At 39.0% G+C, this 27,575-nt stretch overlaps 1 protein-coding gene across 1 annotated transcript; it reads left to right on the top strand.

Moving 5' to 3' along the window:
- The first annotated feature begins 659 nt into the window (after nucleotides 1-659).
- Nucleotides 660-24,656, top strand: LOC115189810 (CD9 antigen). The gene is made up of 8 exons (XM_029748322.1): nucleotides 660-955; nucleotides 3,078-3,229; nucleotides 4,938-5,035; nucleotides 6,095-6,169; nucleotides 6,876-6,977; nucleotides 7,216-7,305; nucleotides 23,428-23,511; nucleotides 24,021-24,656. Exons 1-8 carry the CDS (start codon nucleotides 660-662, stop codon nucleotides 24,084-24,086), a joined length of 963 nt encoding a protein of 320 aa, XP_029604182.1. The 3' UTR covers nucleotides 24,087-24,656.
- Nucleotides 24,657-27,575: the final 2,919 nt, after the last annotated feature.

Below are 27,575 nucleotides of genomic sequence, written 5' to 3' on the forward strand. Positions count from 1 at the left end.
AATATCTAAATTTCACCTGGGCTGGAATAATACATTATGGCCTTTCTCTTGCATTTCAAAGATAATGGTTCCAAAAAAAAGTAGTTTTTTTCTTTCAAATGGTATCAAGAATATGCATACCCCTGAGCTACAGGCAGTTAGATTTGGGTTTGTCTTTTTAGGCAAAAATTGAAAAAAGAGTCCAATCCTTATATCGATTTCTTTGTCAATATTCTGAACAAATATTACCACTGTTCTGCAACATATGTTTCAACTATTCAAGCATTTGGTTCAGAGCATTAAACACTGTTCTGCCTAAACTATTCATGCATTGGCTGTGTTAGACCTACGGGATAATGTTTGCTTTATAAATGTTGTTTTATGTTCTGAATCTAGAAAACACACCAAAATGCTAACAAAAAGGCAGCACATCGTTGGTTCTTAATGGACAGAAATGTGCGCGTGAGAGCGATAAATTATGCATTTAATAAAAACAGCTCCACCTACAAACTTAGTCAATGCGACATTTTTTAAGCACGGTGGTCATTTTATGGACCCTATTGTCTCGTTTTAATCTGACGTCTAGAATTTGAGCTAGGTAGGCGCAGAAAAATACTCTGAGAACTCAGTTGCTGACGACCCTCTTAAAAACCCGGTATGTGGTTCTCCTTAACGGCCGGATGGCTCATGAGGAGAGGCAGGGAGTGTGCTGTATGGTTCTCCTTAACGGCCGGACGGCTCATGAGGAGAGGCAGGGAGTGTGCTGCATGGTTCTCCTTAACAGCCGGAAGGCTCATGAAGAGAGGCAGGGAGTGTGCTGTATGGTTCTCCTTAACGGCCGGAAGGCTCATGAAGAGAGGCAGGGAGTGTGCTGTATGGTTCTCCTTAACGGCCGGAAGGCTCATGAGGAGAGGCAGGGAGTGTGCTGTATGGTTCTCCTTAACGGCCGGAAGGCTCAAGAGGAGAGGCAGGGAGTGTGCTGTATACCTCCAATCAAGTTGATTCACACATTTTCATCCACGTTGGTGTCATATTGGTGTAGATATGGATTTAACATTGAGCTTCAATCAATCCCTATTAATATTATGAAATCATTATATTTCTATATTATTATATTACTATTGTATTGTTATATTACTATATTATTATTATATTATTATTATTATATTATTATTATTATTATTATATTATTATTATATTACTATATTATTATATTACTATTGTATTGTTATATTACTATATTATTATTATTATATTTCTATATTATTATTATATTACTATTATATTATTATATTTCTATATTATTATTATATTATTATATAACTATTATATTATTATTATATTTCTATATTATTATATTACTATTATATTATGATAATTTTTATTTATTATTATATTACTATTATATTATTATTATATTTTTATATTACTATTATATTATTATTATATTTTTATATTATTATATTATTATTATATTACTATTATATTATTATTATATTTCTATATTATTATATTACTATTATATTATTATTATATTATTATTATATTACTATTATATTATTATTATATTTCTATATTATTATATTATTATTATATTTCTATATAAGTATATTACTATTATATTATTATTATATTTCTATATTATTATATTACTATTATATTATTATTATATTTCTATATTATTATATTATTATTATATTATTATTATATTTCTATATTATTATATTATTATTATATTATTATATTATTATTATATTTCTATATTATTATATTATTATTATATTATTATTATATTTCTATATTATTATATTATTATTATATTACTATTATATTATTATTATATTTCTATTATTATATTATTATTATATTATTATTATATTACTATTATATTTCTATATTATATTTCTATATTATTATATTTCTATATTATTATTATATTATTATATTTCTATATTATTATATTATTATTATATTATTATTATATTTCTGTATTATTATATTATTATTATATTTTTATATTATTATATTTTTATATTATTATATTTCTATATTATTATATTTCTATATTATTATATTACTATTATATTATTATTATATTACTATTATATTATTATATTACTATTATATTATTATATTACTATTATTATTATATTACTATATTATTATTATATTATTATATTACTATATTATTATATTACTATTATATTATTATTATATTACTATATTATTATTATATTATTATATTACTATATTATTATATTACTATTATATTATTATTATATTACTATTATATTATTATATTACTATTATATTATTATATTACTATTATATTATTACATTACTATTAATTATTATATTACTATATTATTATTATATTACTATTATATTATTATATTACTATATTATTATTATATTACTATATTATTATTATATTACTATTATATTATTATATTACTATTATATTATTATATTACTATTATATTATTATATTACTATATTATTATTATATTACTATTATATTATTATATTACTAAATTATTATTATATTACTATTATATTATTATATTACTATTATATTATTATATTACTATATTATTATTATATTACTATAATATTATTATATTACTATTATTATTATATTACTATTATATTATTATTATATTACTACTATTATATTATTATTATATTACTATTATTATATTTCTATTATTATATTTCTATATTATTATATTTCTATATTATTATATTACTATTATTATATTTCTATTATTATATTTCTATATTATTATATTTCTATATTATTATATTACTATTATATTATTATTATATTTCTATATTATCATATTACTATTATATTATTATTATATTTCTATATTATTATATTACTATTATATTATTATTATATTTCTATATTATTATATAATTATATTATTATTATATTTCTATATTATTATATAATTATATTTTGAGGATAAGTGCCTGCTGGGTATCATTCCCAAAATCTGAACTGTTTCGTGTGTGTGTGTGTGTGTGTGTGTGTGTGTGTGTGTGTGTGTGTGTGTGTGTGTGTGTGTGTGTGTGTGTGTGTGTGTGTGTGTGTGTGTGTGTGTGTGTGTGTGTGTGTGTGTGTGTGTGTGTGTGTATCAGCTGGCAGGGACAGGAGTGTTGGCTGTAGGGCTGTGGCTGCGTTTTGACTCTCGGACTGAGGGACTGTTCAGTGGAGAGGACTCTCCTTCTGTCTTCTTCACCGGTAAGACTGAGCTCTCACCCCTAACCCCTACACCCTAACCCCTACACCCTAACCCCTACACCCTAACCACTACACCCTAACCCCTACACCCTAACCCCTAACTGCTATATCACCAGGGTTACAGAGGGCTGCTATATCACCAGGGTTACAGAGGGCTGCTATATTGCCAGGGTTACAGAGGGCTGCTATATCGCCAGGGTTACAGAGGGCTGCCATATCACCAGGGTTACAGAGGGCTGCTATATCACCAGGGTTACAGAGGGCTGCTATATCACCAGGGTTACAGAGGGCTGCTATATCACCAGGGTTACAGAGGGCTGCTATATCCCCAGGGTTACAGAGGGCTGCTATATCACCAGGGTTACAGAGGGCTGCTATATCACCAGGGTTACAGAGGGCTGCTATATCACCAGGGTTACAGAGGGCTGCTATATCACCAGGGTTACAGAGGGCTGCTACATCACCAGGGTTACAGAGGGCTGCTATATCACCAGGGTTACAGAGGAATGGCAGCCATGTTAATAACTGTCTCAGAATCCGTTAGTGGGAGGAGTTGTTGTTCTGACATCACAATGATCTGTTGACCAAGACATCACTTCCTCTGCTGGATCTGTCTGCAACAAACAAGTGTGTGTGTGTGTGTGTGTGTGTGTGTATGGTGTGTGTATGGTGTGTGTGTGTGTGTGTGTGTGTATGTTTGTGTGTGTGTATGTGGTGTGTGTATGGTGTGTGTGTGTGTGTGTGTGTGTGTGTGTGTGTATGTGGTGTGTGCATGGTGTGTGTGTGTGTGTGTGTGTGTGTGTGTGTGTGTATGTGTGTGTGTGTGTGTGTGTGTGTGTGTGTGTGTGTGTGTGTGTGTGTGTGTGTGTGTGTGGTGTGTGTATGTTTGTGTGTGTGTGTGTGTGTGTGTGTGTGTGTGTGTGTGTGTGTGTGTGTGTGTGTGTGTGTGCGTGTGTGTGTGTGTGTCCATCTCTGCATCCATTTGCTTGTGGTTTGTGACAGAGTGAGACTAGAGAAAAACTTTCAACATCAGACTTAATAATTTGCATCGGTTAAAGCAGTTATTCACTGTGTGTATAGTGTGTGTACGGTGTGTGTATGTGGTGTGTGTGGTGTGTGTGGTGTGTGTGTGTGGTGTGTGTGGTGTGTGTATGGTGTGTATATGGTGTGTATATGGTGTGTATGGTGTGTACATGGTGTGTGTATATGTGGTGTGTGTATATGGTGTATATGGTGTATATGGTGTGTGTGGTGTGTGTATATGGTGTATATATGGTGTATATGCTGTGTGGTCCATAGGTGTGTATATGGTGTATATGGTGTGTATATGGTGTGTATATGGTGTGTGTGGTGTGTGTATATGGTGTATATGGTGTATATGGTGTGTATATGGTGTGTATATGGTGTATATGGTGTATATATGGTGTGTATATGGTGTATATATGGTGTATATGGTGTATATGGTGTATATGGTGTATATGGTGTATATATGGTGTATATGCTGTGTGGTCCATAGGTGTGTATATGGTGTATATGGTGTATATATGGTGTATATATGGTGTATATGCTGTGTGGTCTATAGGTGTGTATATGGTGTGTATATGGTGTGTATATGGTGTATATGGTGTATATATGGTGTATATGGTGTATATGGTATATATTGTGTATATATGGTGTATATATGGTGTATATGCTGTGTGGTCCATAGGTGTGTACATTCTGATCGCTGCTGGGGCCTTGATGATGGTTGTTGGGTTCCTGGGCTGCTGTGGAGCCATCAAGGAATCCCCCTGCATGCTCGGACTGGTGAGGATCAGCCATGATGATGATGATGATGATGATGGAATACAATGACAACACACTTTCCATTGAAAGAGAAGCGCAAGACCTCACACCCTGTCTGTACACTCAGGTTTATCACGGGTGATAGTTACAAAACTCATCACTGTATCCTATATCAACATGTGGGTTGGGCCTCTCTATCTGTGAGGCGAGAGCAACATGCTCTCTTGTTTATTTATAAAGCGCTTCTTTTAAAACTACCTCCATATATATCATCATTAATTTCTACTAGATATACAAATTTTTAAACCAGATCACAGATGTGGATTACATTAGAGACTCCTGCGGTCTCGACAGAGTTTGGTAGGACTGCCTTTAGTTCCTTTGCGCCTTATTTATGGAACAAACTGCAGATCCAACTTAAGTTAGACACTCTGGTGTCCCTTGCTCATTTCAAAAATGTTATGGAGGATCAATATGATGTTGTCTGTGATTGTTTCTGTTGAATTGTGTCTTTGTTTTGTATGTTTGAAATGTTCTTGTCTGTATGCCTAAAACTGTACATGTCAACATGTTTACACAGGGCACAGCCGTAGAAGAGATCCAGGTCTCAGTCTGTTTTCCCTGTTAAAATAAAGATTTAATTCTCTCCCTGCCCCCTGGTTTCTCCCCCCTCCCCCTGTCTGTCTCTCGTTCTCCCCCCTGTCTGTCTCTCTCCCCTCCCCCTGTCTGTCTCTCTCCCTGCCCCCTGGTTTCTCCCCCCTCCCCCTGTCTGTCTCTCCCCCCCTCCCCCTGTCTGTCTCTCCCCTCCCCCTGTCTGTCTCTCCCCTCCCCCTGTCTGTCTCTCGTTCTCCCCCCTGTCTGTCTCTCTCCCCACCCCCTGGTTTCTCCCCCCTCCCCCTGTCTGTCTCTCGTTCTCCCCCCTCCCCCTGTCTGTCTCTCGTTCTCCCCCCTCCCCGTCTCTCTCGTTCTCCCCTCTCCCCCTGTCTGTCTCTCGTTCTCCCCCCTCCCCCTGTCTGTCTCTCGTTCCCCCCCCGTCTGTCTCTCCCCTCCCCCTGTCTGTCTCTCGTTCTCTCTCTCCAGTTCTTCTTCTTCCTGTTGTTAATCTTTGGGGTGGAGGTAGCAGCAGGGATCTGGGGCCTCTCCAATAAAGATACGGTAACACTCAGATCCTGTTTTACTGTTCGTTGTGCTGACTGTGTTGACAGACCATCAGACCTTCTATTACAGCTCAATACAAAACCTTAGCATCTCTCCATACTCATGTCTCTCCTCTCCCCCTGTCTGTCTCTCTTCTCTCCCCCCGTCTGTCTCCCCCTCCCCTCTCTCTCTCTTCTCTCCCCCTGTCTGTCTCTCCTCTCCCCTCTCTGTCTCTCTCCTCTCCCCCTCTCTGTCTCTCTTCTCTCCCCCTGTCTGTCTCCCCTCCCCTCTCTGTCTCTCTTCTCTCCCCCTCTCTCTCTCCTCTCCCCTCTCTGTCTCTCTCCTCTCCCCCTCTCTGTCTCTCTTCTCTCCCCCCGTCTGTCTCCCCCTCCCCTCTCTGTCTCTCTTCTCTCCCCCTGTCTGTCTCTCCTCTCCCCTCTCTGTCTCTCTCCTCTCCCCCTCTCTGTCTCTCTTCTCTCCCCCTGTCTGTCTCCCCTCCCCTCTCTGTCTCTCTTCTCTCCCCCTCTCTGTCTCTCTTCTCTCCCCCGTCTGTCTCCCCCTTCCCTCTCTGTCTCTCTTCTCTCCCCCTGTCTGTCTCCCCCTCCCCTCTCTGTCTCTCTTCTCTCCCCCTGTCTGTCTCCCCCTTCCCTCTCTGTCTATCCCCACCCCCTGTCTGTCTCCCCCCTCCCGGTCTCCCTTGTTTCCCCCGTCTGTCTCTGTCTAGGTGGTGGAAGACATCACAGAGTTCTACAAGCAGACTTATACTAACTACATGAACACCAAGCAGGAGGCCTTGAAGGAGACATTACGCCTTATACACTTTGGAGTGAGTACACACACACACACACACACACACACACACACACACACACACACACACACACACACACACACACACACACACACACACACACACACACACACAACTCTAACATAACAGTCCAGTGTCTGTCTGTCTGTCTGTCTGTCTGTCTGTCTGTCTGTCTGTCTGTCTGTCTGTACTGTCTGTCTGTAAAAGTGTATAGTGGAACTAAAATGGTGTTGTCTGTGTTTCCCTGGGGCAGCTGAACTGCTGCGGCCTGACAGGCACGGTGATTGACAGCGCCAGGGAGACCTGCCCAAAGAAGGAAGGACTGGAGGCTCTGATTACCACGGTAACAAACATAACCCCTACAGCAACAACTATTTGAGTGACGAGCTATTATATTGTAGGGTAGAAGTGTATATTGTAGGGTAGAAGTGTATATCATAGGGTAGAAGTGTATATTATAGGGTAGCAGTTTATATTATAGGGTAGAAGTGTATATTATAGGGTAGAAGTGTATATCATAGGGTAGAAGTGTATATTATAGGGTAGAAATATATTTTACAGGGTAGAAGTGTATATTATAGGGTAGAAGTGTATATTATAGGGTAGAAGTGTATATTACAGGGTAGAAGTGTATATCATAGGGTAGAAGTGTATATTATAGGGTAGAAGTGTATATTACAGGGTATTATAGAGTAGAAGTGTATATTACAGGGTAGAAGTGTATATTATAGGGTAGAAGTGTATATTATAGGGTAGAAGTGTATATTATAGGGTAGAAGTGTATATTATAGGGTAGAAGTGTATATTACAGGGTATTATAGAGTAGAAGTGTATATTACAGGGTAGAAGTGTATATTATAGGGTAGAAGTGTATATTATAGGGTAGCAGTGTATATTATAGGGTAGAAGTGTATATTATAGGGTAGAAGTGTATATTACAGGGTATTATAGAGTAGAAGTGTATATTACAGGGTATTATAGGGTAGAAGTGTATATTACAGGGTATTATAGAGTAGAAGTGTATATTACAGGGTATTATAGGGTAGAAGTGTATATTATAGGGTAGAAGTGTATATTATAGGGTAGAAGTGTATATTATAGGGTAGAAGTGTATATTGAAGAGTAGAAGTGTATTTTTATTTATTCCACCTTTATTTAACCAGGTAGGCTAGTAGAGAACAAGTCCTTTATTTAACCAGGTGGCTAGTAGAGAACAAGTCCTTTATTTAATCAGGGAGGCTAGTAGAGAACAAGTCCTTTATTTAACCAGGTGGCCAGTTGAGAACAAGTCCTTTATTTAACCAGGTGGCTAGTAGAGAACAAGTCCTTTATTTAACCAGGGAGGCTAGTAGAGAACAAGTCCTTTATTTAACCAGGTGGGCTAGTAGAGAAGTCCTTTATTTAACCAGGTGGCTAGTAGAGAACAAGTCCTTTATTTAACCAGGTGGCTAGTAGAGAACAAGTCCTTTATTTAACCAGGTGGCTAGTAGAGAACAAGTCCTTTATTTAACCAGGGAGGCTAGTAGAGAACAAGTCCTTTATTTAACCAGGTAGGCTAGTAGAGAACAAGTCCTTTATTTAACCAGGTAGGCTAGTAGAGAACAAGTCCTTTATTTAACCAGGTAGGCTAGTAGAGAACAAGTCCTTTATTTAACCAGGTAGGCTAGTAGGGAACAAGTCCTTTATTTAACCAGGTGGCTTGTAGAGAACAAGTCCTTTATTTAACCAGGTGGCTAGTAGAGAACAAGTCCTTTATTTAACCAGGTGGCTAGTAGAGAACAAGTCCTTTATTTAACCAGGTGGCTAGTAGAGAACAAGTCCTTTATTTAACCAGGTGGCTAGTAGAGAACAAGTCCTTTATTTAACCAGGTAGGCTAGTAGAGAACAAGTCCTTTATTTAACCAGGTAGGCTAGTTGAGAACAAGTCCTTTATTTAACCAGGTGGCTAGTAGAGAACAAGTCCTTTATTTAACCAGGTAGGCTAGTAGAGAACAAGTCCTTTATTTAACCAGGTAGGCTAGTAGAGAACAAGTCCTTTATTTAACCAGGTGGCTAGTAGAGAACAAGTCCTTTATTTAACCAGGTGGCTAGTTGAGAACAAGTCCTTTATTTAACCAGGTGGCTAGTAGAGAACAAGTCCTTTATTTAACCAGGTAGGCTAGTAGAGAACAAGTCCTTTATTTAACCAGGTAGGCTAGTAGAGAACAAGTCCTTTATTTACCAAGGTAGGCTAGTAGAGAACAAGTCCTTTATTTAACCAGGTGGCTAGTAGAGAACAAGTCCTTTATTTAACCAGGTGGGCTAGTTGAGAACAAGTCCTTTATTTAACCAGGTGGCTAGTAGAGAACAAGTCCTTTATTTAACCAGGTAGGCTAGTAGAGAACAAGTCCTTTATTTAACCAGGTAGGCTAGTAGAGAACAAGTCCTTTATTTAACCAGGTGGCTAGTAGAGAACAAGTCCTTTATTTAACCAGGTAGGCTAGTAGAGAACAAGTCCTTTATTTAACCAGGTAGGCTAGTAGAGAACAAGTCCTTTATTTAACCAGGTAGGCTAGTAGAGAACAAGTCCTTTATTTAACCAGGTGGCTAGTAGAGAACAAGTCCTTTATTTAACCAGGTGGCTAGTTGAGAACAAGTCCTTTATTTAACCAGGTGGCTATAAAGTCCTTATTAACAAGGGGCTAGTAGAGAACAAGTCCTTTATTTAACCAGGTGGCTAGTAGAGAACAAGTCCTTTATTTAACCAGGTAGGCTAGTAGAGAACAAGTCCTTTATTTAACCAGGTAGGCTAGTAGAGAACAAGTCCTATATTTAACCAGGTAGGCTAGTAGAGAACAAGTCCTTTATTTAACCAGGTAGGCTAGTTGAGAACAAGTCCTTTATTTAACCAGGTGGCTAGTAGAGAACAAGTCCTTTATTTAACCAGGTATGCTAGTAGAGAACAAGTCCTTTATTTAACCAGGTAGGCTAGTAGAGAACAAGTCCTTTATTTAACCAGGTAGGCTAGTTGAGAACAAGTCCTTTATTTAACCAGGTAGGTTAGTTGAGAACAAGTCCTTTATTTAACCAGGTGGCTAGTTGAGAACAAGTCCTTTATTTAACCAGGGAGGCTAGTATAGAACAAGTCCTTTATTTAACCAGGTAGGCTAGTAGAGAACAAGTCCTTTATTTAACCAGGTAGTCTAGTAGAGAACAAGTCCTTTATTTAACCAGGTGGCTAGTAGAGAACAAGTCCTTTATTTAACCAGGTAGGCTAGTTGAGAACAAGTCCTTTATTTAACCAGGGAGGCTAGTAGAGAACAAGTCCTTTATTTAACCAGGTAGGCTAGTAGAGAACAAGTCCTTTATTTAACCAGGTAGGCTAGTAGAGAACAAGTCCTTTATTTAACCAGGTGGCTAGTAGAGAACAAGTCCTTTATTTAACCAGGTAGGCTAGTAGAGAACAAGTCCTTTATTTAACCAGGTGGCTAGTAGAGAACAAGTCCTTTATTTAACCAGGTAGGCTAGTAGAGAACAAGTCCTTTATTTAACCAGGTGGCTAGTAGAGAACAAGTCCTTTATTTAACCAGGTGGCTAGTTGAGAACAAGTCCTTTATTTAACCAGGTGGCTAGTAGAGAACAAGTCCTTTATTTAACCAGGTGGCTAGTAGAGAACAAGTCCTTTATTTAACCAGGTAGGCTAGTAGAGAACAAGTCCTTTATTTAACCAGGTAGGCTAGTAGAGAACAAGTCCTTTATTTAACCAGGTAGGCTAGTAGAGAACAAGTCCTTTATTTAACCAGGTGGCTAGTTGAGAACAAGTCCTTTATTTAACCAGGTAGGCTAGTAGAGAACAAGTCCTTTATTTAACCAGGTAGGCTAGTAGAGAACAAGTCCTTTATTTAACCAGGTGGCTAGTAGAGAACAAGTCCTTTATTTAACCAGGTGGCTAGTTGACAACAAGTCCTTTATTTAACCAGGTGGCTAGTAGAGAACAAGTCCTTTATTTAACCAGGTAGGCTAGTAGAGAACAAGTCCTTTATTTAACCAGGTAGGCTAGTAGAGAACAAGTCCTTTATTTAACCAGGTAGACTAGTAGAGAACAAGTCCTTTATTTAACCAGGTGGCTAGTAGAGAACACGTCCTTTATTTAACCAGGTAGGCTAGTAGAGAACAAGTCCTTTATTTAACCAGGTAGGCTAGTAGAGAACAAGTCCTTTATTTAACCAGGTGGCTAGTTGAGAACAAGTCCTTTATTTAACCAGGTGGCTAGTTGAGAACAAGTCCTTTATTTAACCAGGTAGGCTAGTAGAGAACAAGTCCTTTATTTAACCAGGTAGGTTAGTAGAGAACAAGTCCTTGATTTAACCAGGTGGCTAGTAGAGAACAAGTCCTTTATTTAACCAGGTAGGCTAGTAGAGAACAAGTCCTTTATTTAACCAGGTGGCTAGTAGAGAACAAGTCCTTTATTTAACCAGGTGGCTAGTAGAGAACAAGTCCTTTATTTAACCAGGTGGCTAGTAGAGAACAAGTCCTTTATTTAACCAGGTAGGCTAGTAGAGAACAAGTCCTTTATTTAACCAGGTGGCTAGTAGAGAACAAGTCCTTTATTTAACCAGGTAGGCTAGTAGAGAACAAGTCCTTTATTTAACCAGGTAGGCTAGTAGAGAACAAGTCCTTTATTTAACCAGGTAGGCTAGTAGAGAACAAGTCCTTTATTTAACCAGGTGGCTAGTAGAGAACAAGTCCTTTATTTAACCAGGTAGGCTAGTAGAGAACAAGTCCTTTATTTAACCAGGTAGGCTAGTTGAGAACAAGTCCTTTATTTAACCAGGTGGCTAGTAGAGAACAAGTCCTTTATTTAACCAGGTGGCTAGTAGAGAACAAGTCCTTTATTTAACCAGGTAGGCTAGTAGAGAACAAGTCCTTTATTTAACCAGGTGGCTAGTAGAGAACAAGTCCTTTATTTAACCAGGTAGGCTAGTAGAGAACAAGTCCTTTATTTAACCAGGTAGGCTAGTAGAGAACAAGTCCTTTATTTAACCAGGTAGGTTAGTTGAGAACAAGTCCTTTATTTAACCAGGTAGGCTAGTAGAGAACAAGTCCTTTATTTAACCAGGTAGGTTAGTTGAGAACAAGTCCTTTATTTAACCAGGTAGGCTAGTAGAGAACAAGTCCTTTATTTAACCAGGTGGCTAGTAGAGAACAAGTCCTTTATTTAACCAGGTAGGCTAGTAGAGAACAAGTCCTTTATTTAACCAGGTGGCTAGTAGAGAACAAGTCCTTTATTTAACCAGGAAGGCTTGTAGAGAACAAGTCCTTTATTTAACCAGGTGGCTAGTAGAGAACAAGTCCTTTATTTAACCAGGTAGGCTAGTAGAGAACAAGTCCTTTATTTAACCAGGTGGTTAGTAGAGAACAAGTCCTTTATTTAACCAGGTGGTTAGTAGAGAACAAGTCCTTTATTTAACCAGGTGGCTAGTAGAGAACAAGTCCTTTATTTAACCAGGTGGCTAGTTGAGAACAAGTCCTTTATTTAACCAGGTGGCTAGTTGAGAACAAGTCCTTTATTTAACCAGGTGGCTAGTAGAGAACAAGTCCTTTATTTAACCAGGTGGCCAGTAGAGAACAAGTCCTTTATTTAACCAGGTGGCTAGTTGAGAACAAGTCCTTTATTTAACCAGGTGGCTAGTAGAGAACAAGTCCTTTATTTAACCAGGTAGGCTAGTAGAGAACAAGTCCTTTATTTAACCAGGTAGGCTAGTAGAGAACAAGTCCTTTATTTAACCAGGTGGCTAGTAGAGAACAGGTCCTTTATTTAACCAGGTAGGCTAGTAGAGAACAAGTCCTTTATTTAACCAGGTAGGCTAGTAGAGAACAAGTCCTTTATTTAACCAGGTAGGCTAGTAGAGAACAAGTCCTTTATTTAACCAGGTGGCTAGTTGAGAACAAGTCCTTTATTTAACCAGGTAGGCTAGTAGAGAACAAGTCCTTTATTTAACCAGGTGGCTAGTTGAGAACAAGTCCTTTATTTAACCAGGTGGCTAGTAGAGAACAAGTCCTTTATTTAACCAGGTGGCTAGTAGAGAACAAGTCCTTTATTTAACCAGGTGGCTAGTAGAGAACAAGTCCTTTATTTAACCAGGTAGGCTAGTAGAGAACAAGTCCTTTATTTAACCAGGTAGGCTAGTTGAGAACAAGTCCTTTATTTAACCAGGTGGTTAGTAGAGAACAAGTCCTTTATTTAACCAGGTGGCTAGTAGAGAACAAGTCCTTTATTTAACCAGGTAGGCTAGTAGAGAACAAGTCCTTTATTTAACCAGGTGGCTAGTAGAGAACAAGTCCTTTATTTAACCAGGTAGGCTAGTAGAGAACAAGTCCTTTATTTAACCAGGTAGGCTAGTAGAGAACAAGTCCTTTATTTAACCAGGTAGGTTAGTTGAGAACAAGTCCTTTATTTAACCAGGTAGGCTAGTAGAGAACAAGTCCTTTATTTAACCAGGTAGGTTAGTTGAGAACAAGTCCTTTATTTAACCAGGTAGGCTAGTAGAGAACAAGTCCTTTATTTAACCAGGTGGCTAGTAGAGAACAAGTCCTTTATTTAACCAGGTAGGCTAGTAGAGAACAAGTCCTTTATTTAACCAGGTGGTTAGTAGAGAACAAGTCCTTTATTTAACCAGGTAGGCTAGTTGAGAACAAGTCCTTTATTTAACCAGGTGGCTAGTAGAGAACAAGTCCTTTATTTAACCAGGTAGAATAGTAGAGAACAAGTCCTTTATTTAACCAGGTGGCTAGTAGAGAACAAGTCCTTTATTTAACCAGGTAGGCTAGTAGAGAACAAGTCCTTTATTTAACCAGGTGGTTAGTAGAGAACAAGTCCTTTATTTAACCAGGTGGTTAGTAGAGAACAAGTCCTTTATTTAACCAGGTGGCTAGTAGAGAACAAGTCCTTTATTTAACCAGGTGGCTAGTTGAGAACAAGTCCTTTATTTAACCAGGTGGCTAGTTGAGAACAAGTCCTTTATTTAACCAGGTGGCTAGTAGAGAACAAGTCCTTTATTTAACCAGGTGGCCAGTAGAGAACAAGTCCTTTATTTAACCAGGTGGCTAGTTGAGAACAAGTCCTTTATTTAACCAGGTGGCTAGTAGAGAACAAGTCCTTTATTTAACCAGGTAGGCTAGTAGAGAACAAGTCCTTTATTTAACCAGGTAGGCTAGTAGAGAACAAGTCCTTTATTTAACCAGGTGGCTAGTAGAGAACAAGTCCTTTATTTAACCAGGTAGGCTAGTAGAGAACAAGTCCTTTATTTAACCAGGTAGGCTAGTAGAGAACAAGTCCTTTATTTAACCAGGTAGGCTAGTAGAGAACAAGTCCTTTATTTAACCAGGTGGCTAGTTGAGAACAAGTCCTTTATTTAACCAGGTAGGCTAGTAGAGAACAAGTCCTTTATTTAACCAGGTGGCTAGTTGAGAACAAGTCCTTTATTTAACCAGGTGGCTAGTAGAGAACAAGTCCTTTATTTAACCAGGTAGGCTAGTAGAGAACAAGTCCTTTATTTAACCAGGTAGGCTAGTAGAGAACAAGTCCTTTATTTAACCAGGTAGGCTAGTAGAGAACAAGTCCTTTATTTAACCAGGTGGCTAGTTGAGAACAAGTCCTTTATTTAACCAGGTAGGCTAGTAGAGAACAAGTCCTTTATTTAACCAGGTAGGTTAGTAGAGAACAAGTCCTTTATTTAACCAGGTGGCTAGTAGAGAACAAGTCCTTTATTTAACCAGGTAGGCTAGTAGAGAACAAGTCCTTTATTTAACCAGGTAGGCTAGTTGAGAACAAGTCCTTTATTTAACCAGGTGGCTAGTAGAGAACAAGTCCTTTATTTAACCAGGTAGGCTAGTTGAGAACAAGTCCTTTATTTAACCAGGGAGGCTAGTAGAGAACAAGTCCTTTATTTAACCAGGTAGGCTAGTAGAGAACAAGTCCTTTATTTAACCAGGTAGACTAGTAGAGAACAAGTCCTTTATTTAACCAGGTGGCTAGTAGAGAACAAGTCCTTTATTTAACTAGGTAGGCTAGTAGAGAACAAGTCCTTTATTTAACCAGGTGGCTAGTAGAGAACAAGTCCTTTATTTAACCAGGTAGGCTAGTAGAGAACAAGTCCTTTATTTAACCAGGTAGGCTATTAGAGAACAAGTTCTTTATTTAACCAGGTGGCTAGTAGAGAACAAGTCCTTTATTTAACCAGGTGGCTAGTTGAGAACAAGTCCTTTATTTAACCAGGTGGCTAGTAGAGAACAAGTCCTTTATTTAACCAGGTAGGCTAGTAGAGAACAAGTCCTTTATTTAACCAGGTAGGCTAGTAGAGAACAAGTCCTTTATTTAACCAGGTGGCTAGTAGAGAACAAGTCCTTTATTTAACCAGGTAGGCTAGTAGAGAACAAGTCCTTTATTTAACCAGGTAGGCTAGTAGAGAACAAGTCCTTTATTTAACCAGGTGGCTAGTAGAGAACAAGTCCTTTATTTAACCAGGTGGCTAGTTGAGAACAAGTCCTTTATTTAACCAGGTGGCTAGTAGAGAACAAGTCCTTTATTTAACCAGGTAGGCTAGTAGAGAACAAGTCCTTTATTTAACCAGGTAGGCTAGTAGAGAACAAGTCCTTTATTTAACCAGGTAGGCTAGTAGAGAACAAGTCCTTTATTTAACCAGGTGGCTAGTAGAGAACAAGTCCTTTATTTAACCAGGTAGGCTAGTAGAGAACAAGTCCTTTATTTAACCAGGTAGGCTAGTAGAGAACAAGTCCTTTATTTAACCAGGTAGGCTAGTTGAGAACAAGTCCTTTATTTAACCAGGTGGCTAGTAGAGAACAAGTCCTTTATTTAACCAGGTGGCTAGTAGAGAACAAGTCCTTTATTTAACCAGGTAGGCTAGTAGAGAACAAGTCCTTTATTTAACCAGGTGGCTAGTAGAGAACAAGTCCTTTATTTAACCAGGTGGCTAGTAGAGAACAAGTCCTTTATTTAACCAGGTAGGCTAGTAGAGAACAAGTCCTTTATTTAACCAGGTGGTTAGTAGAGAACAAGTCCTTTATTTAACCAGGTAGGCTAGTTGAGAACAAGTCCTTTATTTAACCAGGTGGCTAGTAGAGAACAAGTCCTTTATTTAACCAGGTAGGCTAGTAGAGAACAAGTCCTTTATTTAACCAGGTAGGCTAGTAGAGAACAAGTCCTTTATTTAACCAGGTGGCTAGTAGAGAACAAGTCCTTTATTTAACCAGGTAGGCTAGTAGAGAACAAGTCCTTTATTTAACCAGGTGGTTAGTAGAGAACAAGTCCTTTATTTAACCAGGTGGTTAGTAGAGAACAAGTCCTTTATTTAACCAGGTAGGCTAGTAGAGAACAAGTCCTTTATTTAACCAGGTAGGCTAGTAGAGAACAAGTCCTTTATTTAACCAGGTGGCTAGTAGAGAACAAGTCCTTTATTTAACCAGGTAGGCTAGTAGAGAACAAGTCCTTTATTTAACCAGGTAGGCTAGTTGAGAACAAGTCCTTTATTTAACCAGGTAGGCTAGTAGAGAACAAGTCCTTTATTTAACCAGGTGGCTAGTTGAGAACAAGTCCTTTATTTAACCAGGTGGCTAGTTGAGAACAAGTCCTTTATTTAACCAGGTAGTCTAGTAGAGAACAAGTCCTTTATTTAACCAGGTAGGTTAGTAGAGAACAAGTCCTTTATTTAACCAGGTGGCTAGTAGAGAACAAGTCCTTTATTTAACCAGGTAGGCTAGTAGAGAACAAGTCCTTTATTTAACCAGGTAGGCTAGTAGAGAACAAGTCCTTTATTTAACCAGGTAGGCTAGTAGAGAACAAGTCCTTTATTTAACCAGGTAGGTTAGTTGAGAACAAGTCCTTTATTTAACCAGGTAGGCTAGTAGAGAACAAGTCCTTTATTTAACCAGGTAGGTTAGTTGAGAACAAGTCCTTTATTTAACCAGGTAGGCTAGTAGAGAACAAGTCCTTTATTTAACCAGGTGGCTAGTAGAGAACAAGTCCTTTATTTAACCAGGTAGGCTAGTAGAGAACAAGTCCTTTATTTAACCAGGTAGGTTAGTTGAGAATAAGTTCTCATTTACAATTGCGACCTGGCCAAGATAAAGCAAAGCAGTTCGACACATACAACAACACAGAGTTACACATGGAATAAACGTACAGTCAATAACACAAAATACAAATATATGTACAGTGTATGCAAATGTAGAAGAGTAGGGAGGTAGGCAATAAATAGGCCCTAGAGGCAAAATAATTACAATTTAGCATTAATACTGGAGTGATAGATGAGCAGATGATGATGTGTAAGTAGAGATACAGGTTGTGCAAAAGAGCAGAAAAGTAAATAAAAACAATATGGGGATGAGGTAGGTAGATTGGATGGGCTATTTACAGATGGACTATGTACAGCTGCAGCGATCGGTTAGCTGCTCAGATAGCTGATGCTTAAAGCTAGTGAGGGAGATATAAGTCTCCAGCTTCAGTGATTTTTGCAATTCGTTCCAGTCATTGGCAGCAGAGAACTGGAAGGAAAGACGGCCAAAGGAGGAGTTGGCTTTGGGGGTGACCAGAGAGATATACATTCTGGAGCGCGTGCTACGAGTGGGTGCTGCTATGGTGACCAGTGAGCTGAGATAAGGCGGAGCTTTACCTAGCAGAGACTTATAGATGACCTGGAGCCAGTGGGTCTGGCAACTAATATGTAGCGAGGGCCAGCCAACGAGAGCATACAGGTCGCAGTGGTGGGTAGTATATGGGGCTTTGTGGAAAAAAACGGATGGCACTGTGATAGACTGCATCAAGTTTGCTGAGTAGAGTGTTGGAGGCTATTTTGTAAATGACATCGCCGAAGTCAAGGATAGGTAGGATAGTCAGTTTTACGAGGTTATGTTTGGCAGCATGAGTGAAGGATGCTTTGTTGCGAAATAGGAAGCCGATTCTAGATTTATTAATATGAGTCTGGAAGGAGAGTTTACAGTCTAACCAGACACCCAGGTATTTGTAGTTGTCCACATATTCTACGTCAGAACCGTCCAGAGTGGTGATGCTGGACGGGCGGGCAGGTGCAGGCAGCGATCGGTTGAAGAGCATGAATTTAGTTTTACTTGTATTTAATAGCAGTTGGAGGCCACGGAAGGAGAGTTGTATGGCATTGAAGCTCGTCTGGAGGTTAGTTAACACAGTGTCCAAAGAAGGGCCAGATGTATACAGAATGGTGTCGTCTGCGTAGAGGTGGATCAGAGAATCACCAGCAGCAAGAGCGACATCATTGATGTATAAAGAGAAAAGAGTCGGCCTGAGAATTGAACCCTGTGGCACCCCCATAGAGACTGCCAGAGGCCCGGACAACAGGCCCTCCGATTTGACACACTGAACTCTATCAGAGAAGTAGTTGGTGAACCAGGCGAGGCAGTCATTTGAGAAACCAAGGCTGTGAGTCTGCCGATGAGGATGTGGTGATTGACAGAGTCGAAAGCCGTGGCCAGGTCAATGAATACGGCTGCACAGTATTGTCTTTTATCCACGGCGGTTATGATATTGTTTAGGAACTTGGGTGTGGCTGAGGTGCACCCATGACCAGCTCGGAAACCAGATTATAGGGTAGAAGTTTATATTATAGGGTAGAAGTGCATATTATAGGGTAGAAGAGTATATTATAGGGTAGAAGTGTATATTGGAGGGTATAAGTGTATATTGGAGGGTAGTAGTGCATATTATAGGGTAGAAGAGTATATTATAGGGTAGAAGTGTATATTGGAGGGTATAAGTGTATATTGGAGGGTAGTAGAGTATATTATAGGGCTAGAAGTGTATATTATAGGGCTAGAAGTATATATTATAGGGTAGAAGTGTATATTATAGGGTAGAAGTGTATATTATAGGGTAGAAGTTTATATTATAGGGTTGAAGAGTATATTATAGGGTAGAAGTGTATATTGGAGGGTATAAGTGTATATTGGAGGGTAGTAGAGTATATTATAGGGCTAGAAGTGTATATTATAGGCCTAGAAGTATATATTATATGGTAGAAGTGTATATTATAGGGTAGAAGAGTACATTATAGGGTAGAGGTCTATATTATAGGGTAGAGGAGCACATTACAGGGTAGGAGTGTATATTATAGGGTATTATAGGGTAGAAGTGTATATTGGAGGGTAGAAGTGTATATTGGAGGGTAGTAGAGTCTATTATAGGGCTAGAAGTGTATATTATAGGCCTAGAAGTATATATTATATGGTAGAAGTGTATATTATAGGGTATAAGTGTATATTATAGGGTAGAAGAGTACATTATAGGGTAGAGATGTATATTATAGGGTAGAAGAGTACATTATAGGGTAGAGGTCTATATTATAGGGTAGAGGAGCACGTTACAGGGTAGCAGTGTATATTATAGGGTATTATAGGGTAGAAGTGTATATTATAGGGTAGAAGTGTATATTATAGGGTATTATTGTATATTATAGGGTAGAAATGTATATAATAGGGTAGAAGTGTATATTATAGGGTATTATAGGGTAGAAGTGTATATTACAGGGTAGAAATGTATATTATAGGGTAGAAGTGTATATTATAGGGTAGAAGTGTATATTACAGGGTAGAAGTGTATATTATAGGGTTGAAGTGTATATTATAGGGCAGAAGTGTATATTATAGGGTAGTAGTGTATATTATAGGGTAGAAGTGTATATTATAGGGTAGAAGTGTATATTATAGGGTAGTGGTATATATTGGAGGGTAGAAGTGTATATTATAGGGTAGAGGTGTATATTCAGGGTAGAAGTGTATTTTCAGGCTAGAAGTGTATATTATAGGGTAGAAGTGTATATTATAGGGTAGCAGTGTATATTATAGGGTAGAAGTGTATATTATAGTGTAGAGGTGTATATTATAGGGTATAAGTGTATATTATAGGGTAGAATTATAGGGTAGAAGTGTATATTATAGGGTAGAAGTGTATATTATAGGGTAGCAGTGTATATTATAGGGTATTATAGGGTAGAAGTGTATATTATAGGGTAGAAGTGTATATTATAGGGTAGCAGTGTATATTATAGGGTAGAAGTGTATATTATAGGGTAACAGTGTATATTATAGGGTAGAAGTGTATATTATAGGGTAGAAGTGTATATTATAGGGTAGTGGAATATATTGGAGGGTAGAAGTGTATATTATAGGGTAGAAGTGTATATTACAGGGTAGAAGTGTATATTATAGGGTAGAAGTGTATATTACAGGGTAGAGGTGTATATTATAGGGTAGAAGTGTATATTATAGGGTAGAAGTGTACATTATAGGGTAGTGGAATATATTGGAGGGTAGAAGTGTATATTACGGTTCTGACTAAGAATATGTGGACAACTACAAATACCTGGGTCTCTGGCTAGACTGTAAACTCTCCTTCCAGACTCACATTAAGCATCTCCAATCCAAAGTTAAATCTAGAATTGGCCTCCTATTTCACAATAAAGCCTCCTTCACTCATGCTGCCAAACATACCCTCGTAAAACTGACCATCCTACCGATCCTTGACTTTGGCGATGTCATTTACAAAATAGCCTCCAACACTCTACTCAATAAACTGGATGCAGTCTATCACAGTGCCATCCGTTTTGTCACCAAAGCCCCATATACTACCCACCACTGCGACCTGTACGCTCTCGTTGGTTGGCCTTCGCTTCATACTCGTCGCCAAACCCACTGGCTCCAGGTCATCTATAAGTCTTTGCTAGGTAAAGCCCCGCCTTATCTCAGCTCACTGGTCACCATAGCAGCACCCACCCGTAGCATGCGCTCCAGCAGGTATATCTCTCTGGTCACCCCCAAAGCCAATTCCTCCTTTGGCCGCCTTTCCTTCCAGTTCTCTGCTGCCAATGACTGGAACGAATTGCAAAAATCTCTGAAGCTGGAGACTCATATCTCCCTCACTAACTTTAAGCATCAGCTGTCAGAGCAGCTCACAGATCACTGCACCTGTACATAGCCCATCTGTAAACAGCCCACCCAATCTACCTCATCCCCATACTGTATTTATTTATTTATTTTGCTCTTTTGAACACCAGTATCTCTACTTCCACATTCATCTTCTGCACATCTATCATTCCAGTGTTTAATTGCTAAATTGTAATTACTTTGCCACTGCGGCCTATTTATTGTCTTACCTCCCTAATGTGTAACTCTGTGTTGTTGTTTGTGTCGCACTGCTTTGCTTTATCTTGGCCAGGTCGCAGTTGTAAATGAGAACTAGTTCTCAACTGGCCTACCTAGTTAAATAAAGGTGAAATATATATATTTTTAATTATAGGGTAGAAGTGTATATTATAGGGTATTATAGGGTAGAAGTGTATATTATAGGGTAGCAGTGTATATTACAGGGTAGAAGTGTATATTATAAAGTAGAAGTGTATATTATAGGGTATTATAGGGTAGAAGTGTATATTATAGGGTAGAAGTGTATATTATAGGGTAGAAGTGTATATTATAGGGTAGTGGAATATATTATAGGGTAGAAGTGTATATTATAGGGTAGTAGTGTATATTACAGGGTAGAAGTGTATATTACAGGGTAGAAGTGTATATTATAGGGTAGAAGTGTATATTATAGGGTAGCAGTGTATATTATAGGGTAGAAGTGTATATTACAGGGTAGAAGTGTATATTATAGTATAGAAGTGTATATTACAGGGTAGAGGTCTATATTATTGGGTAGAAGTGTATATTATAGTATAGAAGTGTATTTTGGAGGGTAGAAGTGTATGTTATAGGGTAAAAGAGTTGTAGTAGTGTGTAATCTCAGTCCTGGTAGAGTTTAGTAGTGTGTAATCTCAGTCCTGTCAGAGTTGTAGTAGTGTGTAATCTCAGTCCTGTCAGAGTTGTAGTAGTGTGTAATCTCAGTCCTGGTAGAGGTGTAGTAGTGTGTAATCTCAGTCCTGTCAGAGTTGTAGTAGTGTGTAATCTCAGTCCTGTCAGAGTTGTAGTAGTGTGTAATCTCACTGTGTTGTCCTGTCAGAGTTTAGTAGTGTGTAATCTCAGTCCTGTCAGAGTTGTAGTAGTGTGTAATCTCAGTCCTGTCAGAGTTGTAGTAGTGTGTAATCTCAGTCCTGGTAGAGTTGTAGTAGTGTGTAATCTCAGTCCTGTCAGAGTTGTAGTAGTGTGTAATCTCAGTCCTGGTAGAGGTGTAGTAGTGTGTAATCTCAGTCCTGTCAGAGTTGTAGTAGTGTGTAATCTCAGTCCTGGTAGAGTTGTAGTAGTGTGTAATCTCAGTCCTGTCAGAGTTGTAGTAATGTGTAATCTCTGTCCTGGTAGAGTTGTAGTAGTGTGTAATCTCAGTCCTGTCAGAGTTGTAGTAGTGTGTAATCTCAGTCCTGTCAGAGTTGTAGTAGTGTGTAATCTCACTGTGTTATCCTGTCAGAGTTTAGTAGTGTGTAATCTCAGTCCTGTCAGAGTTGTAGTAGTGTGTAATCTCATTCCTGGTAGAGTTGTAGTAGTGTGTAATCTCAGTCCCGTCAGAGTTGTAGTAGTGTGTAATCTTAGTCCTGTCAGAGTTGTAGTAGTGTGTAATCTCACTGTGTTGTCCTGTCAGAGTTTAGTAGTGTGTAATCTCAGTCCTGTCAGAGTTGTAGTAGTGTGTAATCTCAGTCCTGTCAGAGTTGTAGTAGTGTGTAATCTCAGTCCTGTCAGAGTTGTAGTAGTGTGTAATCTCAGTCCTGGTAGAGTTGTAGTAGTGTGTAATCTCAGTCCTGTCAGAGTTGTAGTAGTGTGTAATCTCAGTCCTGATAGAGGTGTAGTAGTGTGTAATCTCAGTCCTGTCAGAGTTGTAGTAGTGTGTAATCTCAGTCCTGGTAGAGTTGTAGTAGTGTGTAATCTCAGTCCTGTCAGAGTTGTAGTAGTGTGTAATCTCAGTCCTGGTAGAGGTGTAGTAGTGTGTAATCTCAGTCCTGTCAGAGTTGTAGTAGTGTGTAATCTCCGTCCTGGTAGAGTTGTAGTAGTGTGTAATCTCAGTCCTGTCAGAGTTGTAGTAATGTGTAATCTCTGTCCTGGTAGAGTTGTAGTAGTGTGTAATCTCAGTCCTGTCAGAGTTGTAGTAGTGTGCAATCTCAGTCCTGGTAGAGTTGTAGTAGTGTGTAATCTCAGTCCTGGTAGAGTTGTAGTAGTGTGTAATCTCAGTCCTGGTAGAGGTGTAGTAGTGTGTAATCTCAGTCCTGTCAGAGTTGTAGTAGTGTGTAATCTCAGTCCTGTCAGAGTTGTAGTAGTGTGTAATCTCAGTCCTGTCAGAGTTGTAGTAGTGTGTAATCTCAGTCCTGTCAGAGTTGTAGTAGTGTGTGATCTCAGTCCTGGTAGAGTTGTAGTAGTGTGTAATCTCATTCCTGTCAGAGGTGTAGTAATGTGTAATCTCTGTCCTGGTAGAGTTGTAGTAGTGTGTAATCTCACTGTGTTGTTCTGTCAGAGTTGTCCAACGGCCATTGACGAGGTGTTCAACTCTAAACTCCATATCATTGGCGGAGTGGGCATCGGAATCGGAGTCCTCATGGTGAGAGCAGCCAATCAACTCTCTCTCTCCTCTTCTTTCTCTCATCCACTCCTCTCCTCTCTCTCTCCTCCACCCCTCTCCCTCTCCTCTCCTTTCTCTCTCTCTCCTCTCTCCTCTACTCCTCTCCTTTCTCTCTCTCCTCCACTCATCTCTTCTCTCCTCTCCTTTCTCTCTCCTCCACCCCTCTCTCCTCTCCTTTCTCTCTCTCCTCCACTCCTCTCCTCTCCTCCACTCCTCTCTTCTCTCTCCTTTCTCTCTTTCCTCCACTCATCTCTCCTCTCCTCCACCCCTCTCCTCTCCTCCTCTTCTCCTCTCCTCCTCTCTCCTCTCCTTCCTCTCTCCTCTCCTCTCCTTCCTCTCTCCTCCTCTCCTCTGTCCTCTCCTCTCCTCCCTCCTCTCCTCTCCTTCCTCTCTGTCCTCCACTCCTCTCCTCTCCTTCCTCTCTGTCCTCCACTCCTCTGTCCTCTCCTTCCTCTTGTCCTCTAATGATGTCTTTCTCTTCTGTCCAGATCTTTGGGATGATCTTCAGCATGCTGCTGTGCTGCGCCATCAGGAGGTCTCGTGACATCATGTAGACCCGGACTCTGCCCTTCCCTGCACTTAACGTATCTGTGTCTGTCCTCAATAGATGTTAAACGCTCACTAGGTTTGTACTGCCATTAGGATTAGGGTTAGTTAGCAGTTTTAGGCTGGCAGCCAACCAGCCAGCCAGTCAGCCAGCCAGCCAGCCTGTCAGTCAGCCAGCCAGCCAGCCAGCCAGCCAGCCAGCCAGCCAGCCAGCCAGCCAGTCAGTCAGCCAGCCAGTCAGTAAGGCTCTACCCTGGATGGAAACTCGGTCTCCTGTGAAAGTGTGGAGCTGTACTGAGGTTTCAGGCTGTGTAACATTAATGTACCGTGATCAGTGTATCGTTTCATCACTGTAGAAGCAAAACGCCTTAAAATCTGCCAGAATTTAATCTGTTGTAATGTGCTTTAGAAACCTGACTATGTTTCTCCTCATATTGCCTGTTTGTTCAGCTACATGGACTGTAATAACTTTATGGCAGAGTATAGATTTTATAAACATTTTTATTGCAACGATTTTGATGAACAAAAGTTGTGTATTTCTTTGAATTGCCAAATAAAATAAAGTAATATGGACGTTGGACTGTGAGTGACTGACGTGGGGGTTAGATCGAGGGAACAGAACAACTCTCTGTAACGGTCAATGTTCAACTCAACAAACCAAACATACGGTCAGGTCATTTAGTTCAACAAGACCCCACAACATGACACGTTTACTGGGATTCATTCTGTCCTGGAGAAAGAGCTGAGTGCTTTCCGCTAGATAAACCAGCCGCAAAGTCAAAAAAATTGATATATCGTAAAAAAGTTATGAAAACTAAAATGAGCTTGTTTAAGATTACGCATAATTATTAGTCAAATTGTATTCCTCGGGATTCATTTTATTGTTGAACAAACACAATGCTCTCAGTCAATCCAAAATGTTATTGAACCTCAAACCTGAATGTTGAACAAAGGAAAAGTGAGATTTGTCTTTCTCAGGGAAATATATAAGTGTGCACAATTATTAGGCAACTAAATTACAAAAATAATTTCTCTAAACTCACTTGTTTATTCTCAATTTTTAGAGTAAGTGTAACAGATAAGTAACACAAAATGACAATTATATAACATTTTTGCCCTTTGAAAAATGTTCAGTGACCAATATAGCCAGCCTTATTTTCAATAACTGCCATGAGCCTTCCATCCATGGAGTCTGTCAGTTTCTTGATCTCTTCACGATCAATTTTCACTGAAGCAGCAACCACAGCTTCCCAAATGCTGTTCAAAAAAGGTGTATTGTCTTCCCTCACTGTAAATCTCACGTTTGAGAAGGGCCCACAAGTTCTCAATAGGATTTAAGTTAGGTGAGGAAGCGGGCCAGGTCATTATTCAGGCATCTTTGAGGCCCTTGCTGGCTAGCCAAGCAGTGGAGTACTTGGATGCATGTGATGGAGCATTGTCCTGCATAAAGATCATGGCCTTCTGGAATGCAGAGGTTTGACTGTCCGGTGGTCACATCTCAATAGTTTAGCTATTTAAAGAGTGTCGCATCCGTCTGAAAGGCATTTTACATTTTAGGCTTTTCAGTGTCAGTTAAATGTATTTTTTTCGGCCCATTTTACCTGAGGTAATGAGGCTGCCTAATAATTATGCACACCTTGATATAAGGTGTTATTCACTTTCGCCACACCCTCCCTCATTACACAAATACACATCACCTGAAAATGATGAAATCCAATAAGCATTCAAGTTTATATGGTTTGGAGTTGTAAAATGTGAATAGAAACAATGATAAGATCAGAATACTCACTTACCTAATAATTTTGCACGCAGTGTAGTGTTACCAGTGTAATTAAAATCAGATTTTGTGGCTGAGCCAGCTAGTAGAGCTGCCTCCAGGACAATATTCATCCCAATAAATGGCCAGCCTGTCACGGTTGTTATAAAGAGCGGACCAAGATGCAGCATTTTCATAGTTCCACATATTTATTACAAGTGAAACTGAATGCAACACACTAATAACTTGAAAATAGGACGACAACAACCCGTGTGTCACGTCCTGACCAGTAATAAGGGTTATTGGTTATTGTAGTTTGGTCAGGACGTGGCAGGGGGTATTTGTTTTATGTGGTTCGGGGTGGTTGGTTGTTTAGAAGGGTGTTTGATTTATTATTTCTGGGTTTTGGGTTATGTTATATGTTTTGTATTTCTATGTTCATTCTAGTATTAGTATTTATTTGTTTAGGTCATTGGGTGTTGGACTCTCAATTGGAGGCAGGTGTTTCCTAGTTGCCTCTGATTGAGAGTCCTATATATAGGTATGTGTTTGTGTTGGTAGTTTGTGGCAGATTGTGCTAGGTATAGCCTTAATGCCTTACCGGCCTGTTACTCATCATTGTGTTTTGTGTACGTGTTTATTTTGTTTTTTCCTTCTTTGCCAATTTAATAAAAGAAGATGAGTGCACATAACCCTGCTGCGTTTTGGTCCGACAATGATTTTTCTTTATCATCTGATGAAGAAGATTGTGACACCTTGACGCAGAGAGGACAACACACTACTCAAAAGACAATAACCCACAAACAACAATGAGAAAAACCCCTACTTAAATATGATCTCTAATCAGAGGCAATGAGGATCAACTGCTTCCAATTAGAAATAAACCCCAAACAATCCCAACATAGAAATAGAAATCTAGAATTTAAAGTAAGAACTAGAAAACATAGATCAGACACAAAAACACCCCCTGTCACGCCCTGACCACTCTAACATAGAAAATAACAACTTATATTGGTCAGGACGTGACAAAACCGGCAATGACGTCCCTGGTGAACTACTCCTTCACTAGGGGTATATTACTAACTAAGGACTAGTTCACCAGGGGTATATTACTAACTAAGGACTAGTTCACCAGGGGTATATTACTAACTAAGGACTAGTTCACCAGGGGTATATTACTAACTAAGGACTAGTTCACCAGGGGTATATTACTAACTAAGGACTAGTTCACCAGGGGTATATTACTAACTAAGGACTAGTTCACCAGGGGTATATTACTGACTAAGGACTAGTTCACCAGGGGTATATTACTAACTATGGACTAGTTCACCAGGGGTATATTACTAACTAAGGACTAGTTCACCAGGGGTATATTACTAACTAAGGACTAGTTCACCAGGGGTATATTACTAACTATGGACTAGTTCACCAGGGGTATATTACTAACTAAGGACTAGTTCAACAGGGGTATATTACTAACTAAGGACTAGTTCACCAGGGGTATATTACTAACTAAGGACTAGTTCACCAGTCATAATATACCCCTGGTGAACTAGTCCTTAGTAATATACCCCTGGTGAACTAGTCCTTAGTAATATACCCCTGGTGAACTAGTCCTTAGTCAGTAATATACCCCTGGTGAACTAGTCCTTAGTCAGTAATATACCCCTGGTGAACTAGTCCTTAGTTAGTAATATACCCCTGGTGAACTAGTCCTTAGTTAGTAATATACCCCTGGTGA

This window comes from Salmo trutta, unplaced genomic scaffold (genome assembly GCF_901001165.1).
Source record: "Salmo trutta unplaced genomic scaffold, fSalTru1.1, whole genome shotgun sequence".
Lineage (NCBI taxonomy): Eukaryota > Metazoa > Chordata > Actinopteri > Salmoniformes > Salmonidae > Salmo > Salmo trutta.

Bases quoted from the DNA above. Each gene is read 5' to 3' on its own strand.
- LOC115189810 (XM_029748322.1), top strand. From the start codon at position 660: ATGGCTCATGAGGAGAGGCAGGGAGTGTGCTGTATGGTTCTCCTTAAC. The intron at 5,036-6,094 runs GTGAGGATCAGC...CTCTCTCTCCAG, and splicing joins CCCCCTGCATGCTCGGACTG to TTCTTCTTCTTCCTGTTGTT. The intron at 7,306-23,427 runs GTAACAAACATA...TTGTTCTGTCAG, and splicing joins TGGAGGCTCTGATTACCACG to AGTTGTCCAACGGCCATTGA.